The following is a 24,896-nucleotide window of genomic DNA, read 5'->3' as shown; positions in this document are numbered from 1 at the left end:
AGAGTTGGACTGTAGAGAAAGCTGATTGCTGAAGAATTGGTGCTTCTGAACTGTGGTGTTAGAGAAGACTCTTGAGAGTCCCTTGGACTGCAAGGATATCAAACCATTCGATCTTAAAGGAATATTCATTGGAAGGACTGATGCTGAAGCTGAAACTCCAATACTTTGATGTGAAGAACTGACTCATTTGAAAAAACCCTGATGCTGGGAAAGATTGAAGGCAGTAGGAGAAGAGGATAACAGAGGATGAGATGGTTGGATGGCATCACTGACTTGATGGACATAAGTTTGAGCAAGCTCTGGGAGTTGGTGATGGATAGGGAAGCCTGGCATGCTGCAATCCATGGGGTCGGAAAGAGTCAGACATGACTGAGCTTCTGAATTGAACTGAATCTCATCTCCAGGTATCCTGGTTGGTAAGCACATTAACAAGCTAAAAGTGACCTTTGAATTATTTTTGCTTCCAAAACTAGCTTTCTTAATTTCCTCTTGAGATAATGTTCCACTGATGATTTAGAAATTATTCATTTTAAGTTTTTAGGACATGAAGAAATACAATAAGTTTAGATCCTTTTGTTTTTTATTGCAGGTGAAATATATGGAGGAGGAACGTAGTTTTACCACGGAGCAGGTGACTGCCATGCTTTTATCCAAACTGAAGGAGACAGCAGAAAGTGTTCTTAAGAAGCCTGTCGTGGACTGTGTTGTTTCGGTAAGTTTCATCTCTACGCATTATTAGGGTCTCTGAAGAAGCAGAAAGAAGAAAGCTGTTAATTGAAAATAAAATTGCTTTTTGTCTTAGCTGGTAACCATTATTTTAAAAACTTTTCAGACTGGTTCTCATATTGAATTTTTTTTTCCTTCCCTAGTTTTTGCTCTTGCTTGTATTATTCTGTCTGTTTAAAGGCTTATCTCTGACTAAGCCCACTTCTTCCTGGATTCCTTCTTGTACCCTGCATAGTGCCTGGCACATGGTAGCCTCTTGTTTGTTGAATTAGATGAATACTCTCAATAAGAAATGCTTTTTCTCTATTCTTGTCTCTGTATCTTTGCTGTTTTTATATCCAACACTAAAGGCAAGACAGCAGTAGACTTCATCTTGTATTTTCCACTTGCCTGTTTAGATGGAAGCCTGGCTGTTTATAGCTTTGTGCTTGAGGTATGGTGGCGTCCTTAGGGACTGTTGAAATTTAGGTGGCTGAATTTGCTTTTCCAGTGAATCTCCTCATTCTGCAGTTGTTATCTGATATTTTAGCTCTTTGGCTTCTTTAGTCTTTCTAAATTTTTATTAAAAAAAATTTTTTTTTTTGATGTATAGCTGATTTACAGTGTGTAATTTCTCCTGTATAGCAGAATGACTTGGTTATATTGATTATATATGTATACAGGTAATGTGTTAGTCGCTAAGTTGTATCTGACTCATTTGCGACCTTTTGGACTGTAGCCTGCCAGGCCCCTCTGTCTATGGAATTCTCCAGGCAGGAAGACTGGAGTGGGTTGCCGTTTCCTTCTTTAGGGGATCTTACCCACTCAGGGGTGGAACCCAGGTCTTTTGCATTGCAGGCAGATTCATTATCGTCTGAACCACCAGGGAAGCCCCATATATGTGTGTTTGTATGTACATGTGTATATATATATATTCCTTTCCATTATGATTTGTGACAGGATATTGAACGTAGTTCCCTGTGCTGTACAGTAGAACTTTGTTGTTTATTGGCCTATTTTGTGTTAATTTTGGTGCACTGATTGGCAAAGCAAGTGGGCTTATTTTATCCCATAGTCTTTTCTGATGGAGTTCTTATTTGTTTCTTGGCTATCTAGTAAAATTGTACTGACTTTTGTCAGGAAGAACTGGATTATGGCCCATAATCCACGTTTGGAGGACGCAAAGAAGAAGGATGCTACTTCTTTAAAGAGCTCAAATTCAGTACAGACCCTGTGTTTCTTAGATGGTTTCTGCTTTCCCCAAATCTCTAGTGGACTTTCAGGTTTCAGTGGACATTTCCCCCACGTACTGTCCTAACTTTGATTCTGAATTTTCTCTGTATTCAGTTCAGTTAAGTCGCTCAGTTGTGTCCGACTCTTTGCGACCCCATGAACCGCAGCACGCCAGGCCTCCCTGTCTGTCACCAACTCCGGAGTCCACCCAAACTCATGTCCATTGAGTCGGTGATGCCATCCAACCATCTCATTCTCTCTCACCCCCTTCTCCTGCCTTCAATCTTTCCCAGCATCAGGGTCTTTTCAAATGAGTCAGCTCTTCGCATGAGGTGGCCAAAGTATTGGAGTTTCAGCTTTGGAAGCATCAGTCCTTCCAGTGAACACCCAGGACTGATCTCCTTTAGGATGGACTGATTGGATCTCCTTGCAGTCCAAGGGACTCTCAAGAGTCTTCTCCAACACCACAGTTCAAAAGCATCAATTTTTCAGCGCTCAGCTTTCTTTATAGTCCAACTCTCACATCCATACATGACCACTGGAAAAGCCATAGCCTTGACTGGATGGACCTTTGTCTCTGCTTTTTAACATGCTCTCTAGGTTGGTCATAACTTTCCTTCCAAGGAGTAAATGTCTTTTAATTTCATGGCTGCAATCACCATCTGCAGTGATTTTGGAGCCCAGAAAAATAAAGTCAGCCACTGTTTCCCCATCTATCTGCCATGAAGTGATGGGACCGGATGCCATGATCTTAGTTTTCTGAATTTTGAGCTTTAAGCCAACTTTTTCACTCTCCTCTTTCACTTTCATCAAGAGGCTCTTTAGTTCTTCACTTTCTGCCATAAGAGTGGTGTCATCTGCACATCTGAGGTTATTGATACTTCTTCTGGCAATCTTGATTCCAGCTTGTTCTTCATCCAGCCCCACGTTTCTCATGATGTACACTGCATATAAGTTAAATAAGCAGGGTGACAAAATTTGCTCTTTATAGAGGTAAATTTTATGTAAAATGGCAAGACTGCCTGAGATGCTTTTCCAGCTTTTGGGATCAAGTTAAAAGGTGATGGATTAAGTTACGTGTTGTGAGTCCTTGAGAATTTTGGTGATTTACTTGGAGAGTTTACAAGACTCAGAATAAAGCCATATTCATGGCTAAGATTTATTATAGTGAAAGGATTCAAAGTAGAATCATTAAAGGGAAATGGTATGTGGAGAACATCTGGAGGAAACCAGTTAAAAGCTTCCAAGAGTCCCCATCTATTGGAGTTAGACCAGAAGTGCTTAATTCCTCCAACAACAAGTTTTAACAACACACATGAAATATACACCAGGGGAGTTCTACCTGAGGCTCAGTTCAGGATTTCTGTTGGAGGCCATTCACAGAGGCATGCTATACCTTGGATGTACCAAAATGTGAGAATTCCAGAAAGAAATTTAAGTATAAAAACATAAACTACGTTGTACAAACAGTTTAGGCCCAGTGAACCACTCTTATAATTTAGGGAATTTTTTCTGTCACTTTAGGGAACTACTTATTCAGATTCCTGGATTCAGGGAAGGGCTAACCTTGCCATCGGGCCTATCTAAGGATAGTGGTCTCGGGCCTCTGTGTGACTCTAGCTTTTGGTGCTATGGTGTATCTGATTGCGATGTAAGTAGGGCCTGGATGTATTTTGTTCTGTTTGTAAACTGATTATTGTTAAATATAAGCTTTATATTTTGGGAAAGGTAATAATAGCCCTCGTGTTAGAATCAAATAACATGTATAAAAGGGTGTATGGGAAGCTTTACCACCTCTGCTACCTAGTAAGTAGATTTTCTTTCCCAGAGATTACTAGTTTTACCATTTAGTTACAGATCTTTCCAGAGGTTTTATGTACCCAAGCAAGTAAGTACAGGTCCTTCTTTACTTTTACTTTTAATAAATTTAGGACAGTTTACCTTATTTGTTCCATAACATTAGAGAGGTGCTTCATTCCATTTAGTGGAGCAGAATGTCCCAGTTTATGCATGTACCATAGTCTATTAGTATTTAACTATAGTCTCTTTTTTGTGGGGGCATTTCCCTGGTGGCTCAGCTGGTAATGAATCCTCCTGCAACAGAGGAGACCCTGGTTCGATTCTGGAGTTGGGAAGATGCCCTGGAGAAGGAATAGGCTACCTACTCCAGTATTCACGGGCTTCCCTGGTGGCTCAGACGGTTAAGAATCTGCCTGTAATGCAGGAGACCTGGCTTTGATCCCTGGGTTGGGAAGATCCCCTGGAGGGGAGGGCACGGCAACCCACTCCAGTATTCTTGCCTGGAGAATTCCCATGGACAGAGGAGCCTTGTGGGCTACAGTCCATGGGGTTGAAAAGTCGGACACAACTGAGCGACTGAACACACAACACAGCACGGTCTCTTTTTGTTGGACATCTCAGTTACTTCTAGATTTTGTCTCTTTAATTGCAAAGAATACTGCAGTGAGTAAAAGTTTGCTCTACGTGCTAAGTTTGTAGGTTATAGGCTAACTTCCTAGAAGTGCAGTTGTTGGGACCGAGGATACATATGTTTAAAATTTTAACAACTATTGTTTAATTGCCCTTTAGAGAATTTGTACTAATTTATACTTATGTCAGCAATGCGTAAGAGGGCTTGTTTGACCACAGCCTCATCAGCTCAGCTTATTGGCATATCAGATAATTCTGATCTATGACTAATGGTAAAAGTATGTGCGATTTTGATATTTTACTTTTTAGGTTAACTTGAATGTTTTAGAATTTATAAACCATTTTGTATTTCACTTTTTCTGAAATATTCCTATCCTTTCCTCATTTTGTTTTGAATTTATGGTCTTCAGTTTTTTAGAAAACATTTTTAAAAATCCTTTTCTCCACTGCATTTTTAAAACTTAATTAAAAAAAAACTGTTTAGTTTTGGCTGTGCTAGGTCTTTGCTGCCACAAAGGCTTTTCTCTCACTGCTGCAAGGGTGGCTGCTCTAATTGTAGTGTGTGGGCTCCTCTTCTGTTACAGAGTGTGCGCTCTAGGGCACGTGGGCTTCATTAGTTGCAACTCCAGGGCTCTAGAGCACAGGCTGAACAGCTGTGGCCCACAGGCTTAGTTGCTCCATGGCATGTGTGATCCTCCTGGATCAGGCATAGAACCTGTGTCTCCTGTGTTGGCAGCTGGATTCTTTATTACTGAGCTACCAGGGAAGCGTGGTCTTCATTTTGATTTATAGTTCTTTGAATATTAGATTAGCTCTTTGCTATTTTATGATGTGAGTTGTAAATATTTTTCCTCATTAGGTTATTAGAATTTTTTAATGAATCAAATGTTTCAGTTCCGCTCCCCCTTTTCCTTCCCTAGCAAAACATTATCTTAGCAAATGTTCTCATTTGGCACCTGATTGACATCAAACCAAAGACATCAGTCCAACAGACGTGGGCAGTGATCCCTTGTAAACTTGACATCCATACGTCTCAGTGCCTGTGAGCATTAGAGCACCTGCCCCTCCTTCTGATCCCTTGTGTGCGAGCTCAGTTGTGTCCGACTCTAGCCTGCTAGGCTTCTATGTCTGTGGAATTTTCCAGGCAAGAGTACTGGAGTGGGTTGCAGTTTCCTCCTTCAGGGGACCTTCCTGACCCAGGGATCAAACCTGCATCTCCTGTGTTGGCAGGTGGATACTTTTACCACTGTGCCACCTGGAAAGCCCGTCTTCTTATCCCTTTGTTGTTCAGTCACTGAGTTGTGTCTGACTCTTTGCAAGCCCATGGACTGCAGCATGCCAGGCTTCCCTGTCCTTCATCATCTCCCGGAGCTTGCTCAAACTCATGTCCATTGAGTCAATGACACCATCCAGCCATCTCATCCTCCGTCACTGCCTTCTGCTCCTGCCCTCAGTCTTTCCCAGCATCAGGGTCTTTTCCAGTGGGTTGGCTCTTCCCACTAGGTGGCCAAAGTATTGGAGTTTCAGCATCAGTCCTTCCAATGAATATGCAGGGTTGACTTCCTTTAAGATTGACTGGTTTGATTTCCTTGCTGTCCAAGGGACTCTTAAGAGTCTTCTCCAGCAACACAGTTGGAAAGCATCAATTCTTCAGCACTCAGCCTTCTTTATAGTTCAACTCTCACATCCGTACATGACTACTGGGAAAACCATAGCTTTGACTGTATGGACCTTTGTTGGCAGAGTTATGTCCCTGCTTCTTAATACACTGTCTAAGTTTGTCAGTAGCTTTTTTTCCCAAGGAGCAAGTGTCTTTTGATTTCATGGTTGCAGTCACCATCTGTAGTGATTTTGGAGGCCAAAAGAAAATAAAATCTGCCACTATTTCCACTTTTTCCCCATTTGTTTGCCATGAAGTGATGGGACCGGATGCCATGATTTTAGTTTTTTGAAAGTTGAGTTTTTAAGCCAACTTTTTCATTCTCCTCTTTCACCACTCATCAAGAAGCTGTTTAGTTCCTCTTTACTTTCTGTTGTTAAAGTGGTATCATCTGCATAACTGAGGTGGTTTATATTTCTCCCGGGAATCTTGATTCCAGGTTGTGATTAATTCAGCCTGACATGTCACATAATGTACTCTGCATATAAGTTAAATAAGCAGGGAGACAATATACAGCCTTGATGTACTTCTTTCTCAATTTTGAACCATTCTGTTGTTCCATGTCCAGTTTTAACTATTGCTTCTGGACCTGCATACAGATTTCTCAGGAGACAGGTAAGGTGGTCTAGTATTTCCATCTCTTTTTTGACAGTTTGTTGTGATCCACACAATCCAAGGCTTTAGCGTAATCAATGAAGCAGTAGTAGATATTTTTCTGAAATTCCGTTGCTTTATCTGTGATCCAGCGAATACTGGCAATTTGATCTCTGGTTCCTCTGTCTTTTCTAAATCCTGCTTGTACCTCTGGAATTTCTTGGTTCATGTGTTGTGGAAGCCTAGCTTGAAGGATTTTGAGCATGACCTTGCTAGCATGTGAAATGAGCACAATTGTACGGTAGTTTGAAGATTCTTTGGCATTGCCCTTCTTTGGGATTGGAATGAAAACTGACCTTTTTCAGTCCTGTGGCCACTGCTGAGTTTTCCAAATTTGCTGGCGTATTGAGTACAGCACTTAACAGCATCATGTTGTGGAATTAGAAATAGCTTAACTGGAATTCCATCAGTCCACTAGCTTTGTTCGTCGTAATGCTTCCTAAAGTTCACTTAACTTCATACTCCAGGCTGTCTGGCTCTAGGTGAGTGATCATGCCGTCGTGGTTATCCAGGTCATTAAGATCTTTTCTGTATATTTCTGTGTATTCTTGTCACCTCTTCTTAATCTCTTCTACTTTTGTTAGGTCCTTGCTATTTCTGTACTTTATTGTGCCCATCTTTGCGTGAAATGTTCCCTTGGTGTCTCCAGTTTTCTTGAAAAGATCTCTGTCTTGTCCTAAATCTGTCTTAGGTGCACTACCAGTGCTGGCCACAAGGTGGTGGAAGAGTCATGGCACTGCAGTTTGCTGGGATTGGAAGCCAAGTAGCACCTTGAAAGCAAGTGAAAGGTTCTTTTTTCTCAGGCGACAGGACTCCAGATAGGGTCCCAGTCATGCTTACTCAACATACTCTGCCTGGGTTGGAATAACGATAAGGGTTATCCTCCTCAGTAGCACAAGGGAGGCTTCACAAGCTGGTTTACACTTTTTTAAAAAGAGATCGAGTGTCATGGAAGTCTCGTCTCATGCGATGGGACAGAGAACTCACAGGTTGGCTCTGCTGGCTAGGGGAAACACTGATTCCAGCTTAGCAGCATTTGTACGACGAGTCCTTTCCCAAATCCATGAAAATACTCAGAACTCATCAGACCATTTTGCTTATATGCAGTTTTCAACTGTCAGAGGCGGTCAGGACTGTCTGGCCTGGGGCTTTTACTGGGATCTTAATTCAGGATTAGCTATGCAAAGCGTGAAATAAGAGGGAATACGTTTTAAGGATCAAGGCTGCTCTTTATAGCCCTGCTGAGGGAATAATTTTAGATGTGATTGGTATGGAGAAAAGTGGGCAAGCCACTCCAGTACTCTTGCCTAGAAAATCCCATGGATGGAGGAGCCTGGTAGGCTGCAGTCCGTGGGGTCGCTAAGGGTCGGACACGACTGAGCGACTTCACTTTCACTTTTCACTTTTACACATTGGAGAAGGAAATGGCAACCCACTCCAGTGTTCTTGTCTGGAGAATCCCAGGGACAGGGGAGCCTGGTGGGCTTCTGTCTATGGGGTCACACAGAGTCGGACACGACTGAAGTGACTTAGCAGCAGCAGCAGGGCAGGGCACAAGCCTGCTTTCAGGCCCAGGCTTCTTCAGTGGTATGGTAGAAATGAGACCTCAGCCTGGGGTCCAGCTTATCCTCTGCAAGGCTAGTTGCCTCAGCAGGTGCAGCTCATGAGCAGCTTCAGGAGAATGAAGATGTTAGACATGATCAGGCCAAATCAGAGCTCCTAAGTCTGCTCTACCAGCTTCTGGCACAATGTCATCTTGAATTGTGTATACCCAGAGAAGGCTGAGGAGAAGGCAATGGCAAGCCACGCCAGTACTCTTGCCTAGAAAATCCTGTGGACGGAGGAGCCTGATAGGCTGCATTCCATGGGGTCACTACAAGTTGGATACGACTGAGCGACTTCACTTTTCACTTTCACACATTGGAGAAGGAAATGGCAACCTACTCCAGTGTTCTTGCCTGGAGAATCTCAGGGACGGGGGAGCCTGGTGGGCTGGATATGACTGAAGTGACTTAGCAGCAGCAGCGGAAAAGGCTGGGTGGAGCCAGCCGCTTCTCCATCCTGGGAGAGGTGCCTGGAGATGATAGTGGGGAAGTAGGTGCCAAGCTTGTGAGCAGAGAAGAAGGGATAAACATGTTTAGCCAGGAGAAGCTTGGAGCCAGGCTGTAATCACACAGGGCCAGTAGTGCAAAAAACACCCAGCAAGTGCACAAAGATCTCAGAGGCAGTGAATCCTAGCCACTGCACCAGCTTCCAGAGCAAGATAAGCATCGCGCAGGTTGAGTGAACCAGGGTCCAGCTGAGCGTCCCACACACCGGGCTGTGCCCCCACTCCCATGGGCCTCGCTGATGCCTGCAGTTACTGCCAGGCGAGTGAGAGGTAGCAAGCAGTCGTGCTTGCTGTGGCCCTTGGCCCCAGTGCTGCTGATTTCCCAGCCACATCTTGGGACCCAGCACTGGCCATCAGAGGATGCTTATGTTGACCTGCTGGTTCTTTTGGATTTTGTATTATATTTAGAAAACGCTTCTTTTTTTTCCCCTTCTTTCTTTGACAGTAAAGATTCCCTTTTATTCTGATACTCATGATTTTTAAAAACATTTACATCTTTGGTTTGAAATATTTTTTGGTATTTGGTGTTTAGCAGGGTTGCAACTTTATTTTATTTTCTATATGGCTGTCCATTTGTCCCAAGACTATAGAATAGCCCAGATTTGCTGTATTGGTTTGAAATATTTCCTTGATCATATAGAATAAATAGCTGTAGCTATCTGAGGGCATTTCTGGATTTTACTGTTTTTTTGACAGGTGTATTTTAAATCAGGAATCTCCATAATATGGTAAATTAAAAAATTCTTTTTATAGGTTCCTTGTTTCTATACTGATGCAGAAAGACGATCAGTGATGGATGCAACACAGATTGCTGGTCTCAATTGTCTGCGATTAATGAATGAAACTACTGCAGGTAGGTGACTATTAACTGAAATTTTTTTTACTTGCTCATCAAAGGTTGTGAGATCTTAAAACCCTAGGGTTTCTTATTCCATATTTTACTTGGAGCACTTACCAGTATTTTGGGGTATTCTGTCACATATGAAGAGTTTGCTTGACAAGTACTTTTTCTGTATCTTCATAGCACTTTGATATTTAATTGCATGCTATTTTGGAAAGGAAGTGCATTTATTATGTGTTTGGAGCATTGCTTTGGTTTAAATATTGGGTTTTTCTCCCAACTTGTGGGCCGGTAGAGTCAGAGGGGTGGGGTTTATAAAGCAAGATCTCAGGAGGCAGAATATATGGGAATGTTGAGAGATGGCACAAGGGAATATGGGGGAAAATGTTTGGAAAAGTGGGAGAAAGTGGTTTTGGAAAAAATTGCCACAGTTGCTGAAACTGGAAATTGGAAACATTAAGGAAGCCAAAGTGAAATGAATGTCAGCGTATATCTGTTCGAAGTCAGTGTTATTTGTGAATAAACCATGCAGAGCTTATAAGGATTTTGAATCTTTTTTGCAGCTGTAAATCTGTTTTTTCCTATGTAAATGAATTTTAAGTTTACTATTAAAATGATAACATTGTTTATTTTTGTATTATTATGTAGTTGCTCTTGCATATGGAATCTATAAACAAGATCTTCCTGCCTTAGAAGAGAAACCAAGAAATGTAGTTTTTGTAGACATGGGGCATTCTTCTTATCAAGTTTCTGTATGTGCATTTAATAGAGGAAAACTTAAAGTAAGTATATTTTTCCCAGGAGACTGTATTACAGATGTATGATAATTAGGAATTCATGAGAGGCAACTTAAAGTAGTTGGTTATGGAGTTGTGTTTTGGGGCTTCCCTGGTGGTCCAGTGGTTAAGAATCGCCCTGCCAATGCAGGGGATATGGGTTTGTTCTCTGGTCCAGGAAGATGCCATGTGCTGCTCATCTGTGAAGCCTGTGTGCCACAACTACTGACCCCGTGCTCTAGAGCCCTTGGGCTGCGACTGTCGAGCCTGTACGCCACAAGTACTGAAGCTTGTATGCCTGGAGCCTGTGCTCTGCAGCATGAGAAGCCACTGCAACTAGAGGAAGCCCACTAGAGAAAGCAATGAGGGCCCTCCTCAGTCATAAATAAATATATCTCAAAGAATTATGTTTCACCAGTGGAAACTTGGTATGAGTCATCTGAACTAGAAATTAGTTGTGTTGGGGTGGGGTGGAAGTTGGAAGCCCAAAGTAATTTTTGAGGTGTTGTCAAGATAATGAAGCAAAGAGCATAGAATTTGAGGAAAAAGTCCTTAGATTCCTGAGCCTGTTTATTTTTGTTTGTAATGTGGGGAAAGTAACGCTTCCTTGCAGGTTTACCAGGGGGAGTCTTTAACATATAGTCTTACGTTGTCAGATGTCTTACACTGAGGATTAAGGGGTGATAAAGGTATTCTGTTAAGGTTTCGAGTGTTCTGGGAACAGGGTGGAGTGACTAGAACTTGGCTGGCCAAAAGAAACCAGCCTAGGAGTTCTAGTCTAGATGTGTAGAGATGATAGAGCTCTGTAGAAAGCAGTTTTGTATACAGAGAAGTCTAGTAATGTTAATGGCAAAGAGGGACTGGAGGGTAATGCTGGTCACAGTTGAAAAAAGCTTTTTAAGTATGTATATACACTTCCTATAATAGTCTCTTTATTAAGGTAAAATTTATGTAGAGTGAAAGGTATAGATTTTCGGTTTTTTTTTAATTGAAGTGTAGTTGGTTTATTACAATGTTGTGTTTCAGGTATTACAGCATAGTGATTCAATTATACATATATTGATAAATTCTTCTTCAGATTCTTTTTTCCTTAGAGGGAAAATTACAAAATTGCAAAATACTGAATGTAGTTCTCTGTGCTATAAAGTAGGTCCTTATTGGTTCTCTGTTTTATTTATAGTAATGTTAATTCCATCTTCCTCATTTATCCCTCCTCCTCACCTTCCTGTGGTTAACTTTGGTAACCATAAGTTTGTTTCCTATATCTGTGGGTCACAGTCAGATTTGATAGTATTTGCTAGTTCCTCAGTGGTACTTAAAATCAATTTTCTAGCTTGGTGATTTTATCTAGAATGTACTTAAAAACCAAGGATAATCTGCATATTTGCTTTAATTACTTGGGTTCTGTATCAGAGTTTTTGCTGCCAGGTCTAAATTGGCTTTTTGCTCTCCCAACTTGGGGGTTGGTCCAATGGAACTACCTATCCCAGAATAAGTATTTGTTAGATTTGAAGGGTATTTTGAGTTTCTCTTTGTTACAGTCCTTTGTTTCTTTGAAAAATGGACTTGCTTCTGCTTTATATTCTGATTTGTTTCCATTTTTTTTTTTAATATTAAGTAGATCTTGGGGATGGTTGGGAAATAAGAGGATCATGATTTTTACAGATATAAATGAGGGACCAAGTGTTATTCTCAGTGTTTAAGCTTTACTTTTATCCATAATAGGATTATTTCTAAATTCCAGTTTATACTCTCACCTTTTTAGACAGCATGTATTGGCTATAATTTAGCCTTGTCTTTGAGTCAGTGTGATGTGTATTAGTATTTGCTTCACTATCAGCTGTCACTTGTCAGTTTTCCAATTACAGTTTAAATTTAACTATCAAAATACTTACTATAGAATCATACCAAATTTGGAAACATATTTATGAAGGAAAGACATTCATGATCTTACTACAGTTTGATGTATTTCATTCTAGTCATTTATAAAAACAAAATTGGAATTACACAGAACTGTACTCAGTTCTGTGTGTTTTTTTTTTTTTTTTTCTTTCATGAGATCACTCACTAAGAAAAACTTCCTGAGGACATTTAACATTCTTTGAAGAGATGGTTTTGAGGGTGTTGGTCATCACTTACTTAGCCAGTTTTCTATTATTGAATCTGATTAGATGTAGTTTGCTTATGATTTCCTTTAGAGATTTAGAAAAGGATAACCCAACCTAATTATAGTCTATGTTGAGTTAGAAACAGATTACTGTGAGTTAAGGCTGGTGGTGAATTGCATGGAACTAAATAAGCCTTTGGTATTATTTGCAGTTTTGTGGTAGAGAGAAGACTAGAACTGTATATGACATTTTAGTGTATTGGCTCTTGAATTATAATTATTGTTTGGCGTCAGATTGGTGTAGTGGGGTAGGCATAGGTTTTGAAATTGAGATTGGGTTTTGAATTCTGCTTCTCCCACTTGATATCTTTGTGACCTATAGATTGTCTGATCTGTCTAGATCTGTAAATTGAGGGTTATGATGCCTCATTTCATAGTGGTTGTAACTTTGTTTAAATGACGTATGTACATTGCCTTGTTTCGACTGGTGTGCCTTACCGCCTTTTTATTAGTTTACCAGTTAAATATATGTCATGATAAAATTTTAAATTGGTTAGTTTTTTAACTAGTTATCATCTTTTCCCAAAGGTTCTGGCCACGGCATTTGACACAACACTGGGAGGCAGAAAATTTGATGAGGTGCTAGTAAATCACTTCTGTGAAGAATTTGGAAAGAAATACAAGCTAGACATAAAGTCCAAAATCCGTGCATTATTACGACTGTCTCAGGAGTGTGAGAAACTCAAGAAATTGATGAGTGCAAATGCTTCAGACCTTCCTTTGAGCATCGAATGTTTTATGAATGATGTTGATGTTTCTGGAACTATGAATAGGTAACCATATTAATATTTTGATGGTAAACTGAACTGTGGTGTTTCTCTGTATTAGCCTTAATTATCTAATTGTTGAATTTATCATGATTGCTACAACTTCAGATTTTGTAGGTAAAAATTAGAGGCCTTTCAGGATCTTGCCTTTAATGTGAAGGTTGAGTTTGATTATTCAAATAATTTCAACTAATTGCTTTGTTCTGGTTAATTGGTTAATTGAATGTTCCAAGAAATTGACAGTTCTCTGACATGTGCCTGTGTTAAACATGAGTCACTAGTTTTCATAAGTTCAGAGCAGAGTGCTTTAATGCAGAATTATATGGAATTTGCTTTAGTCATTGATTCAGAAATTGTATTTTTGAGTAATTCAGTATCACTTGAGACATCAGGTCTTTTTGTATAACATAAGAATTCTAGGTAATTTGATGTTTCAGGGTTATCCTCAGAAACACCCAGAATGTTTCCGTTACCGGGTCAGGTTGCTTGGATGTTCTTCAGGATGTGAACTCTACTTACTGGTAGAATTCAAAGAAGTCTAATGGATTGTTTGGGAAAGTGTGGCCTGAGCTGTGCTCAGAATATTGAGATGGGCATCAAAATTGCTTCCAGTCTGCCAGAGTTAGATTAATGTGCCTAGTAACCAGATTGTAGTCACCTTTCTCTTCTACTTGAAGTGATGGTTTTCATTTTTATTTTTTTTTCATTAAACTGTAACTTTCTTGTGTTTGTATAACGTATTAGGTGGAATCCTACACTGTTATGTTTGGCTTCTTTTGTGTCTGGCTTCTTTAACTTAATGTTTTTAAGTTCATCCACGTTGTATGTGTTCATACCTCATTGCTTTTTATGGCAAGTAATATTCCATTTGTGTGAGCATGTCACATTTTATTTATCCATTCATCAATTACTGGACATCTGTGTTTCAACCTTTTAGCTTTTGTGGTGAATGCCTTATAAACATTCACCACAAGTTGTTTGAGTTGTTTGAGTATTTTCAGTTCTTTTGGGTATATAGCCAGGAGTGGAATTGCTTGGTCATGTGGTAATTATATACTTAGATTTTTGTGGAATCACCAACTGTTTTCAGTGTGTTCAGTGCATCTCTAGTGGAAATGTTCACTTCCCTCCTAAAAGCTCAGAAATACTTATTTCACATAAAAATGAGTAAAATACTGAGCTACCATACGATTCAGCATTTCCGCTCTTAGGTATATATCCAAGAGAACTGAAAACACATTTACACAAAAATTTATACACAAATGTTCATAGCAGCACTACTTATAATACCCCCAAAATGGAAACAACCCAAATTCCCATCAACTGATAAACTAGATAAACAAAACTGAACTGATAAAATATATATGTCCATATAATAGAATATTATTTGGCAATTAAAAAACTTGTATAGCTTGAATGAACCTTGAAAAGTTTATGCTAGAGGAAAGAAATAAGTTAAAATTACTGCATTTTGTCTAATTCTATTTATATGAAATGTCCAAAACGAGTGGTTGCCTAGGGCTAGGGTTTTGGTGGAGTTGGAAGAATAATGTTAATGGTGGTAAAAATACTTTTTTAGGGTGATGAAAATGTTTTAAAATTGATAGTGGTAATGCTTGTACAATTCTGAATATACTAAAAGCCATTGAATTGTGCACTCTAAATATGACACTTTTTGTGTCATTTCTACTGTATGTGAATTTAAATTTCAGTAAAACTTTATAAAAAGGAACAACCTCTGCCACTACCACTGCTGTCTTTCTAGAATGCTCTTTGTGCTTCGTTTTCATGTTTTTATTACGGACATTTTCAAATTTGCAGCAAAAGTGGAAGAATTTTACAGTGAACATTCTTATCCTGCCACTTAGGCTCTACCGATAATATTAACTGTACTTGTTTTTTCACATACCTGTTGATCTATCCATCCTTCTGTCTACCCATCAGTTTTATCTTTTGATGCATCTCAAAGCCATCTGTCTATACACTTTTAAGTATACACATTAACCAGAGTTTAATGTTTGTAGTTTTTGGTATACTTTACATAAAGACATGCTCCGGTTTTAAGTGTCATTTGCTGAGTTTTGACAGTTGCATGCATCCTACAAACCACTACTCTCCATCATTTTAGAAGTTTTCTCAGGCCTCCATCCTCAAGAGCAGCCACTGATAAGGTTTTTTATTTTGAGGGGCATAGATTACATTTACCTTTTCTAGAAGTATAAATGAAATCATACAGCATTTCGTCTTTTGTGTTAGACTTCTTTGGTCACCATGAAACTGAGATTCATTTAGTTCAGCATCCCCAACCTTTTTGGCAACAGGGCCTGGTTTCGTGGAAGACAATTTTTCCACAGATGTTGGGGGTAGGGAAGATGGGACTGATTCCTGGATGAGTCAAGAGCATTACATTTATTACACTGCTGCTGATCTGATAGGAGGTGGAGCTCAGGTAGTAATGTGAATGATGGGGAATGACTGTAAATACAGATGACGCTTGCCCTCCAGTCACTTCCTGCTGTGTGGCCTGGTTCCTAACAGGCCAAGGACCAGTACTGGTCTGTGGCCTGGGGTTTGGACTCCTGACTTAGTTGTTGCATATATCATCTGTTCCTTCTTGTGTATTGCTGCCTAGTTTGACACTGTAGACTTGACGTTTTCTCCTATTGCTGGACTCTAACTCTGCACTTTTTTGATATTAGGAACAAAACTGTCATTTTAAACTTGATTTTGGTTGCTACAAATCCTTATCAATATTGGTATTAGTGATCTTGAATTTTTGCCATTCTGGTGGGTGCATTCTATACCTCTACTGTTTTTCTTTTTTTGAGATGTAGTTCGTGAAAGTTAACACATTTCTAATTCAGTGGGTTTTAATGTATTCACAGAATTGTGCAACCATTACCACAACCCAGTTTTAGAATATTTTCATCACCTCGTAAAGAAACTCTAGATGAGCTATCATTCTGTGAAAAGACATAGGAAAATCTTCAGTGTATCTTTCTAAGCAATAGTAGTCAGTCTAAAAAGGCTGTGTGATTCCAACTATATGACATTCTAGAAATATTTGACATTGTATATGACATTCTATATGATAACGAACGATATGACATTCTAGAAGAGAGAAAACTGGAGACAGTAAAAAGATCAATGGTTAGAGGTTCAGTGGAAGGGAGGGATTAATAGAGTATGGAAGATTTTTTAGAGTAGTGAAACTATTCAATACGATATGGTAATGGTGAATACTTGCACCATGTGTCAAATTATATAGAACCTTAATTTATACTACCATGTATCAGTATTGGCTCATCAGTTGCTAGAAACGTATCTTGCTAATGTAAGATGCTGATAGGGAAACTGGAGTTGGGAGTAAGAGGTGTATAGGAATTCTCTGTACTTTCTGTTTATTTCTCTGTAAACCTAAAACCAGCCAAAAAAAATAAAGCATTAATTACAGGGAAAAAAAAATCCTCTTACGCAGTAACTTGTCTTTCCCCATCTGTTCTTCCTGTCCTTAGCCCTAGGCAGTCTCTTTGGATTTAGTTCTGATAATTTCATATAAATGGGGTCAGTCATATAATACATCTTCTTTGTGATTGGCTTATTTTACCTAGCATAATGTTTTCAAAGTTCATCCACGTTTCAACATGTAATAAGTGCTTTTTATTATTTTCATCCCTTTTTGCTGAATACAGTTAATGGATGTTAGGGTTTTCCGTACTTTCTTGCCTCTTGTGAATAATGTTGGTATGACCACTCATGTGCGGAGTTTCGTGTAGTCACATGTTTTCAGTTGTGGAGAAACACCCGGAGCAGCATTGCTGGGTCGCGTGGGAGCACCACGTGTAACATGTTGAGGAGTTGCTGAGCGCTTCCAAAGTGGCTGTAGCATTTCATATTCCTGCCAAGAGTGTATATGAGGTCCAGTTTCTCTGCATCTTTGCCAGTGCTTGTTACGTCTGTTTGATTATAGTTATTTATTCTACATAAAAGTGGACTGTGACTTGACCTGTTGTTGTTTTTTCATAGAGGCAAATTTCTGGAGATGTGTGATGATCTCTTAGCTAGAGTGGAGCCACCACTTCGTAGTATTTTGGAACAGGCCAGTAAGTATTTTTGTGATTGTATTGTTTATCTTGGGCTGTTTGGAGGATGTTAACTCTCCCCAACCCCCCATCCCCAGTTTTACCAGTTTTCTTTGTATGAACTACTTCAATGCTATATTAAACTTCCTTTTACCAATATCTTCCCCCTGCAGTACCTCCAGTAGTGTCTGGGAAAGTCTTAATAGTTTTCCCCAGAAATATAATTCAGACAGATTCAAAGATGGGTTTAATGTCTCAGGTATTTCATGGTGGTAAAAATTATCTTTAGCAGTGTTGCTGTGGTAGTTTTGTAGGATTTTCTGTCAGTGAATCTTGTTGACTAAGAAGGGAAAGGATATGATAACCACATACTTAATTTAATCTCAGGGTAAAAGGTAGACGTTTGATTTAGGAATATATTACTGTTGTTTCCCAAATCTTTGACAGACCTTTTCCTAGAGTCCACTCTTGTGCTGAGATGTACTCTGATCTTGACACAGGCTCAGATATGAAAATAAAGCGATTTTGACAAATGCATATTCTTTCCATACTGGTACAACCCATTTCTTTAAATAGCCCTTCTCAACAGATGGTTGCATAAAATGTGAGCAGGAAACCAGGTGGTATTAAGAGGTATTTTATGAATGACAGCGGAGCCTTGGGTGGTTCCCTCTTTCCTTCTGTTATGAGGAGACTGAACCTGTATTATAATCTGAGCCAGCAGAGCCCTGAGGTCCCTCGGCTGTTACTCTCAGACTGTATCCTGAAGTCTATTTACTCTTAGTCCACACAGGCCTGTCAGGCTGGGTCAGACAGAACTTCCTTACCACTTTTTGTCAGCCGTTTTATTTTCTTTATGGCTAGCTTAACTGTTGGTATTTTAACACTTATTTGTGTGAGTCTTTCTGAGATTGCAGGACTTACACTATAGGACTTTAGATATTCCTCACCCTCACCTCTTAAATCTCAGTACTATTGTGCCACCCTGCCCTCATTATTTTGAGCATTAAAATACAACTACCTGCTTCCAAATGGCACACACTTGTGTGTGTGTGTGTGTGTGTGTGTATGTTACTGTGGAGGGGATGAAGAGTGGTTGTGGGTTTTCTTACATATTTGTGAATTATTTTGTTGTGATAAGATGTTATATTGCCCTTTTATTTCATTGTAAAACATGAAAGATTCTTTTAATCTAAATGTCTATTCTAATTGTTTTCAAATAGAGTTAAAGAAAGAAGATATTTATGCAGTGGAGATAGTTGGTGGTGCAACACGAATCCCTGCAGTGAAAGAGAAGATCAGCAAATTTTTTGGTAAAGAAATTAGTACAACACTAAATGCTGATGAAGCTGTTACTCGAGGCTGTGCATTGCAGGTGAGCTTGCTTGCTTTCACAGGTAGCCACTGACAGGTCATTGTAGCAGTACAGCAGTGGTTAATGTATCCAGCTAGTCTGAGACTAGCTCCCTGATTTTAAGGTCTAAGATTCTGAAACATTTGTTTTAAAATTGATACTAGAGGTGGCATTCATAAAATGGAATTGTTTGTACTATATAACATGTAATAAGATGAAAGAATTTACTAGAAACGTAAGTAGGCCTGAAATACTACTAGAATTTGGCATATTTGTTACATGAAGTAGTGTTGTACATCAGTTCAATAAAGGTTGAAATTAATGGAAAAATATAAGGAATAGCTAGATTAATAGCTGGGTGATTTGACAAATGATAGACACTTATCAAACCACTTATTTAGATATTACAAAATTAAGTAGATGCTCTTCTGAAGTTATTTTTCTTATAAGTCTTATAATAGTTCATAATACCTATTTTCCAAATGGAATTTTAAAAAATTCTTATTCTAGTGTGCAATCTTATCGCCTGCTTTCAAAGTCAGAGAATTTTCTATCACTGATGTAGTGCCATATCCAATATCTCTGAGATGGAATTCTCCAGCTGAAGAAGGGTCAAGGTAATCTTTTAATGATTTTTGTACTTAACAAGTTAAGTCTTGGTAAATACTGTTTCAGCTTACACAAATCTGTTAGGTTATAGTGCATGAAGCGAAGTGATTACTTACTTTACTCATCAGAATAAGTTTGTGTCCTTACTAGTTTTGTTTATTTGATACTGCTGAAATAATTGGTGCCTTTTATGTGCCCTGGTGGCTCAGACAGTAAAGAGTCTGCCTGCAGTGTGGGAGACCTGTGTTCGATCCCTGGGTCGGGAAGATGCTCTGGAGAAGGAAATGGCAACCCACTCCAGAATTCTTTCCTGGAGAATCCCATGGACGAAGGAGCCTGACAGGCTACAGTCCATGAGGTTGCAAAGAGTTGGATACGACTTCGCTTTCACTTTTACTTTCATGTGTCGAAGTGTGTGTGTGTGTGTTTAAAACTGATGCTGTATATACACACACATGCATTTTTTTCTTGGAAGCTCTTATGGACTGGAAATGATGTCAGTTGAGAAGAGTAACGAGTTGCATTACTGATGAGGCTGGAATACCTGGGTAACAGTGTTAGGAATGTCCTAAATCTGTTTGTCTTTTCTCCTCCATTCAGTGACTGTGAAGTCTTTTCAAAAAATCATGCTGCGCCTTTCTCTAAAGTACTCACGTTTTATAGAAAGGAACCTTTCACCCTTGAGGCTTATTATAGCTCTCCTCAAGATTTGCCTTATCCAGATCCTGCTATAGGTAAGTAAAGAGTTGGGAATTAAAAAACAGGGTGTACTTGGGAGAATGGGAATAGCAAAGCAAGTATAATATACTGAAATTTGAGTATTTTAAATCACATGCACAAAAGAACCTTTCAGAATGGGAATAGCAAAGCGAGTATAATATATTGAAATTTGAGTACTTTAAATCACATACACACGAAAAAAACCTTTCAGTTTTATTACCAGGTTCAGGACCAGCAAGATGGTCATTATTTAATTGGATCTCCTACTGTGGACTGAAGTTCTTTTTTTTTTTTCAAAAGGTTTTTAAAATTAATTTTAATCAGTTAAAAAATTTTTGGCTGTACCATGTGGCTTATGAGATCTTAGTTCCCTGACCAGGAATCAAACCTGTGCCCTTGGCAGTGAAAGCATGGAGTCCCGACCATTGGACCACCAAGGAATTCCCTGGGCTGTAGTTCTTGGTTAATGCACGTTATTGTTATACTTTGTGCATAATGTGATGCTGGTTACTGAAAGTATTCAATTCTGACCCTAACATAGAGTTAGGTGTACCCAGAAAAATTATTTGCAGATTGTGATAATCAGTATCATAGGTTATGGAACCATGTTGTCTTCATTCTTCATTGACTATGAGAAACTTAGTATCTGGAAATAATAACCAGTTGAGGAGAGAGAATCTAGAGTTAATAATAATTACAGAACTAGAGTAGATGGGTAAAGTATTAGGAACATCCTGAATGGCACTTCGAAGCTTAGAAAGTTAACCTACTGTGGGTTTTCCTCACTTGTAAAACAGAAATAAACATGATAATAGTTTACAGAGTTTTATGAAATTAAAAACATGAGCAAAACGCTAGTATAATAATTGAATCTAGAAAAGGCAGTTTCTTAATAAGTGACAAAGAATATGGAATCTTTGGGGTTTTCAGTAGATGAAAATGTGACAAATCTGTTCTAGGCGTTTACTCTGCAGTAGCATATAAAGATGAATTGTGATAAGGGACTGGAGGGAAGGACATGTTTGAAGAGTTAGGAGATACTTGAGTTCTTAATTGGGAGAAGATGATTAAAAGTTTGGTTATATGTGAAAGAAGGAGAAGTCTGATGATGTACTAAGATTCTAAGAGTGTCCGCTTTGCTTATTTGAAGTATCGTGCTACTGACCTTTCACTGAGAAATGGGCATAACCTGGCGGTGTGGGCATATATTTGTGTTTGAATTCACCCTCTTAGGTGATGTATTCTCTTTTGTCTTTCATATGTCCTTAGCTCAGTTTTCAGTTCAGAAAGTCACTCCGCAGTCTGATGGCTCCAGTTCAAAAGTGAAAGTCAAGGTTCGAGTAAATGTCCATGGCATTTTCAGTGTGTCCAGTGCATCTCTAGTGGAAGTGCACAAGTTTGAGGAAAATGAAGAACCGATGGAAACAGATCAGAATGCAAAGGAGGAAGAGGTAATCCAGACAATTTTATACCATTTTAGGCCATTTATAATGGCTCAGAGGTGACACTTGTCTAGAAATTCTAGCAGATAGGGTGACAGAGCTGCTGAGAGTAGGTTTGCACGCATACCCTATCATGTGTGAACTAGCACAAAGTCTTTATATGGAATTTGTATAGAAATGGGACATAGTTGGCTTCCTCCTTTAGACCATGGACTTGTCAATTTGAGTTATTCTTGATTCTTTTGTGATTACTGGCGAATGCTGAGTCTCAGTTGATTATTTCTATAGGTATCGTAGAATTCACACTCATTTGTTGGAGTCATGCACTGGGCCTTGTCCTTATTGTGTGTAAAAATCAAGGCTTTATAAAACTGCACTTGTTCAGGTCTCATCCCCACAGATTTTGTTAAAGTTTGTCTGGGCTACGTCCCAGGTGTTTGTTTTAAAAACCTCCAAGGCTATTATAATATGCTGTAGGCATTGAAAGCTAATGTGATTCAAGGTCTCTACAGACATCTTTATTATTGGCAGGCTTTGTTCTTTAAACTTCTAATAGAATTTTCAAGGTGTCCACTTTCCCTAATGCATACAGTGGTTGTACATTTGAGGATGAAATGTCTGATTTTAAAAACTACTGTTAGAAGTTTAGACTTTTGAAAGAAATGTGTTCATAAGGAAGCAAGGAGAAACTCATGCTCTCCTCAGATTTTATTGTGTTAAATATTGCCACACTATGTACTTCTGAGTACTACTATGGCTTTATAATGTAGTTTTGTAACCACTCTTGTTTATATAAGGGCAGCGCAAGTGTTATCTCCATTGTACAGATGTGGTAACTGAGATCCAGAGAGGAAAGCTTCTGTGTTCTAAGTATAACATATATGTCATAGCTGCAATTAGAGTCTGGTTTGTCTGATTGTTGGTAATTAGCAGGAATTCCATATCCTGTGGTTTTGCCAGTGTGTCGTGAAAGTTGCTTTAGTCTTTCGCTAGTATTTCCTAGTTTCAGAATTTGATGTGACCTATTTTTCAGAAGATGCAAGTGGACCAGGAGGAGCCACATGTTGAAGAGCAACAGCAACAGACACCAGCAGAAAATAAGGCGGAGTCCGAAGAAATGGAGGTATAAATTGTATTTGATAGTGTGATTTGCTGTCTTTTTACATACATGGTTTTGACATGACATATTATGTCTTGGAAGGGGATTATATTAGAAATCTTCATTTATTTGAACAGTCCTTTTTTTTTTTTTTGGTGTTGAAATAGTATTTATTTAGAATAGGTTTTTGTTTAAAAAATCCCCCCAATTTAAAAGTTTGGCTTTCAGCACATACTAGGCTGCCTTAACAGCCTTTAGAAATATTAAAATTGTAAACATTAACAAACACTCTGAGTCTTCCTTAAATAGTGTACAACAAGTTCTAGTCTAGTACTCTTAAAAGCATAGTTATATCACCTCTCATAATTTTGACATGTTGTAGTCTTTGTAATTTAAGAGATCAATTTAACATTCCCCTAAAGAGCTGTTTATAACACTGTGTACCAGGAAGAGAGAGAATACAGAGGTCTTTCACTTCTGCCTTGCATAGAGATAAAACTGAATAATATTAACTCCACAATACTTAAAAGCCTTTCATAAAAAAATGTAACAACTTTCTGCTTTAGTTTCCAAGAAGCCAGAAAACTGATCTCTAAATTTGAAGCTTTATGTCCCTGTGCCTCAAATTCTGAGGTGCTCTTTTGATTTACACCAGTTTTACATGAGGCTGATTGTCCCATTTAAGAATGGTCTGAGTATTGTGATTTTCTTTTTTTAAATAAATATTCAACTGAAAAATCCCTGGGCAAGGCCTTACCAATCAGTATTTTAATATTGAAAATTGAAGCATTTAACACAATATATTTTGAGCAGAAAATTCCCTTAGGCCTTGAAACTTTTAAGTTCCTTTCAGACCAAAAGCTCTCAGTGCAGTGGGTGAAATTGAGAGCTATGTGGTGGACTTTATTTCCCACCGTGATAAAACTAGATTTCTGCAGATCTTGTAGCTCTGTCCTGTCAGTGTAGTTTCAGAGTCTTACTACTTACTATTGTAGTTTTCCAGGTAATTTGTAACGGACCTAACTACTGATCCATGCTGCTAAGTCACTTCAGTCGCGTCCGACTCTGTGTGACCCCATAGACGGAAGCCCACCAGGCTCCCCCGTCTCTGGGATTCTCCAGGCAAGAACACTGGAGTGGGTTGCCATTTCCTTCTCCAATGTGTGAAAGTGAAAGTGAAGTCGCTCAGTCGTGTCCGACCCTTAGCGACCCCACGGACTGCAGCCTACCAGGCTCCTCCATCCATGGGATTTTCTCGGCAAGAGTACTGGAGTGGCTTGCCATTGCCTTCTCCGACTGATCCATAGCCTAATACAAAAGAAATCGAAAGGAGAAAATTTCAGATCATTTGCTTGAGATTACAGGAGTAATGTCTGTCTCAAGCAGTGTGAATCTGTTAGCAGTGAGCCTTGGGGTCCTCAGGAAATCCATGGGAAATAAAACCTTGTAAACTTGGCTAAGGTTGTGCAGCACCCATCAGTCCCACTCATGAGACTGTGCCGCTGTCCCCTCTCTGCCAGCGTATTTGAAGTCTTAAAGCAAGATTTTGCAGTGTGTTTGGAAAGTGTGTTTGGCAAGATGGTCTTTGAACTTTAGTCTGGATGGCATGTGGGAAGAAAGCACTCAGAAGCCCTAGTTTGACTAGCTTAGTGATTAGTTCATGCTGGTTTCTGAATGGCTGTTACTAATAGTCATCTTAGCCATAACTTACTCTTTACTAATAGTGAAACATGATGTTTTCAAATTTTGTCAACTCTTCTGAAACGTATCTTTACGTTGAAGTACTGTTCTAAATAATATATTGAAATACAGTTTGTAAACAATATTGAAGTGAATGTGTAACATTTTTGGGTCCATTACAACCTGTTGTTTAACTTTTGAGTTTTCATGTTTAAATTTTGTCATCAGCATTGAAAACAGCTTTTCTTACAAATTATGTGTGACATTGCAGGGTATAATCTCACCTTCTAAGGTATTTCTGATTGTGGCATTTAAAAAAGTTTGGCAGAGCCTTTAGGAGGCTCAAGTCTGGTACCCATTTTTATGTCGGTTAACAAACTTCAATTAATTTAACTTTGCAAATAATTGTAAAAAGAAAATAATGGACAGAGGAAATCATGCTCACAGATGCTTTAGTGTCTTGTAGGCCTTTTCGGAGGTGAAGACCTGTTGTTGCCTGGTTTGGGGGCAGCTGTTTTTTCTTTGTTCTTTTTTTTTTTCCTTTGTTCTTAAAGGTGGAGGAGGAGA

The 24,896-nt window shown here is 39.0% G+C and overlaps 1 protein-coding gene across 1 annotated transcript in view; it reads left to right on the top strand.

Annotated features, from left to right (window-relative positions):
• Positions 1 to 24,896, top strand: part of HSPA4 (heat shock protein family A (Hsp70) member 4) — a 51,050-nt gene that overhangs the window by 16,696 nt on the left and 9,458 nt on the right. The window contains exons 4-13 of the mRNA XM_055428903.2: positions 590 to 712; positions 9,546 to 9,645; positions 10,282 to 10,415; positions 13,105 to 13,349; positions 17,370 to 17,446; positions 18,649 to 18,800; positions 19,290 to 19,396; positions 19,989 to 20,122; positions 21,378 to 21,559; positions 22,584 to 22,673. Of these exons, the coding sequence (XP_055284878.1) occupies positions 590 to 712; positions 9,546 to 9,645; positions 10,282 to 10,415; positions 13,105 to 13,349; positions 17,370 to 17,446; positions 18,649 to 18,800; positions 19,290 to 19,396; positions 19,989 to 20,122; positions 21,378 to 21,559; positions 22,584 to 22,673 (1,344 nt within the window). The remainder of the gene's footprint in view (positions 1 to 589; positions 713 to 9,545; positions 9,646 to 10,281; positions 10,416 to 13,104; positions 13,350 to 17,369; positions 17,447 to 18,648; positions 18,801 to 19,289; positions 19,397 to 19,988; positions 20,123 to 21,377; positions 21,560 to 22,583; positions 22,674 to 24,896) is intronic.

This window comes from Moschus berezovskii, chromosome 8 (assembly GCF_049115385.1).
Source record: "Moschus berezovskii isolate FMDL1 chromosome 8, NW_MosBer_1.0, whole genome shotgun sequence".
NCBI lineage: Eukaryota > Metazoa > Chordata > Mammalia > Artiodactyla > Moschidae > Moschus > Moschus berezovskii.
This window is presented reverse-complemented; position numbering and strand designations above follow the sequence as displayed.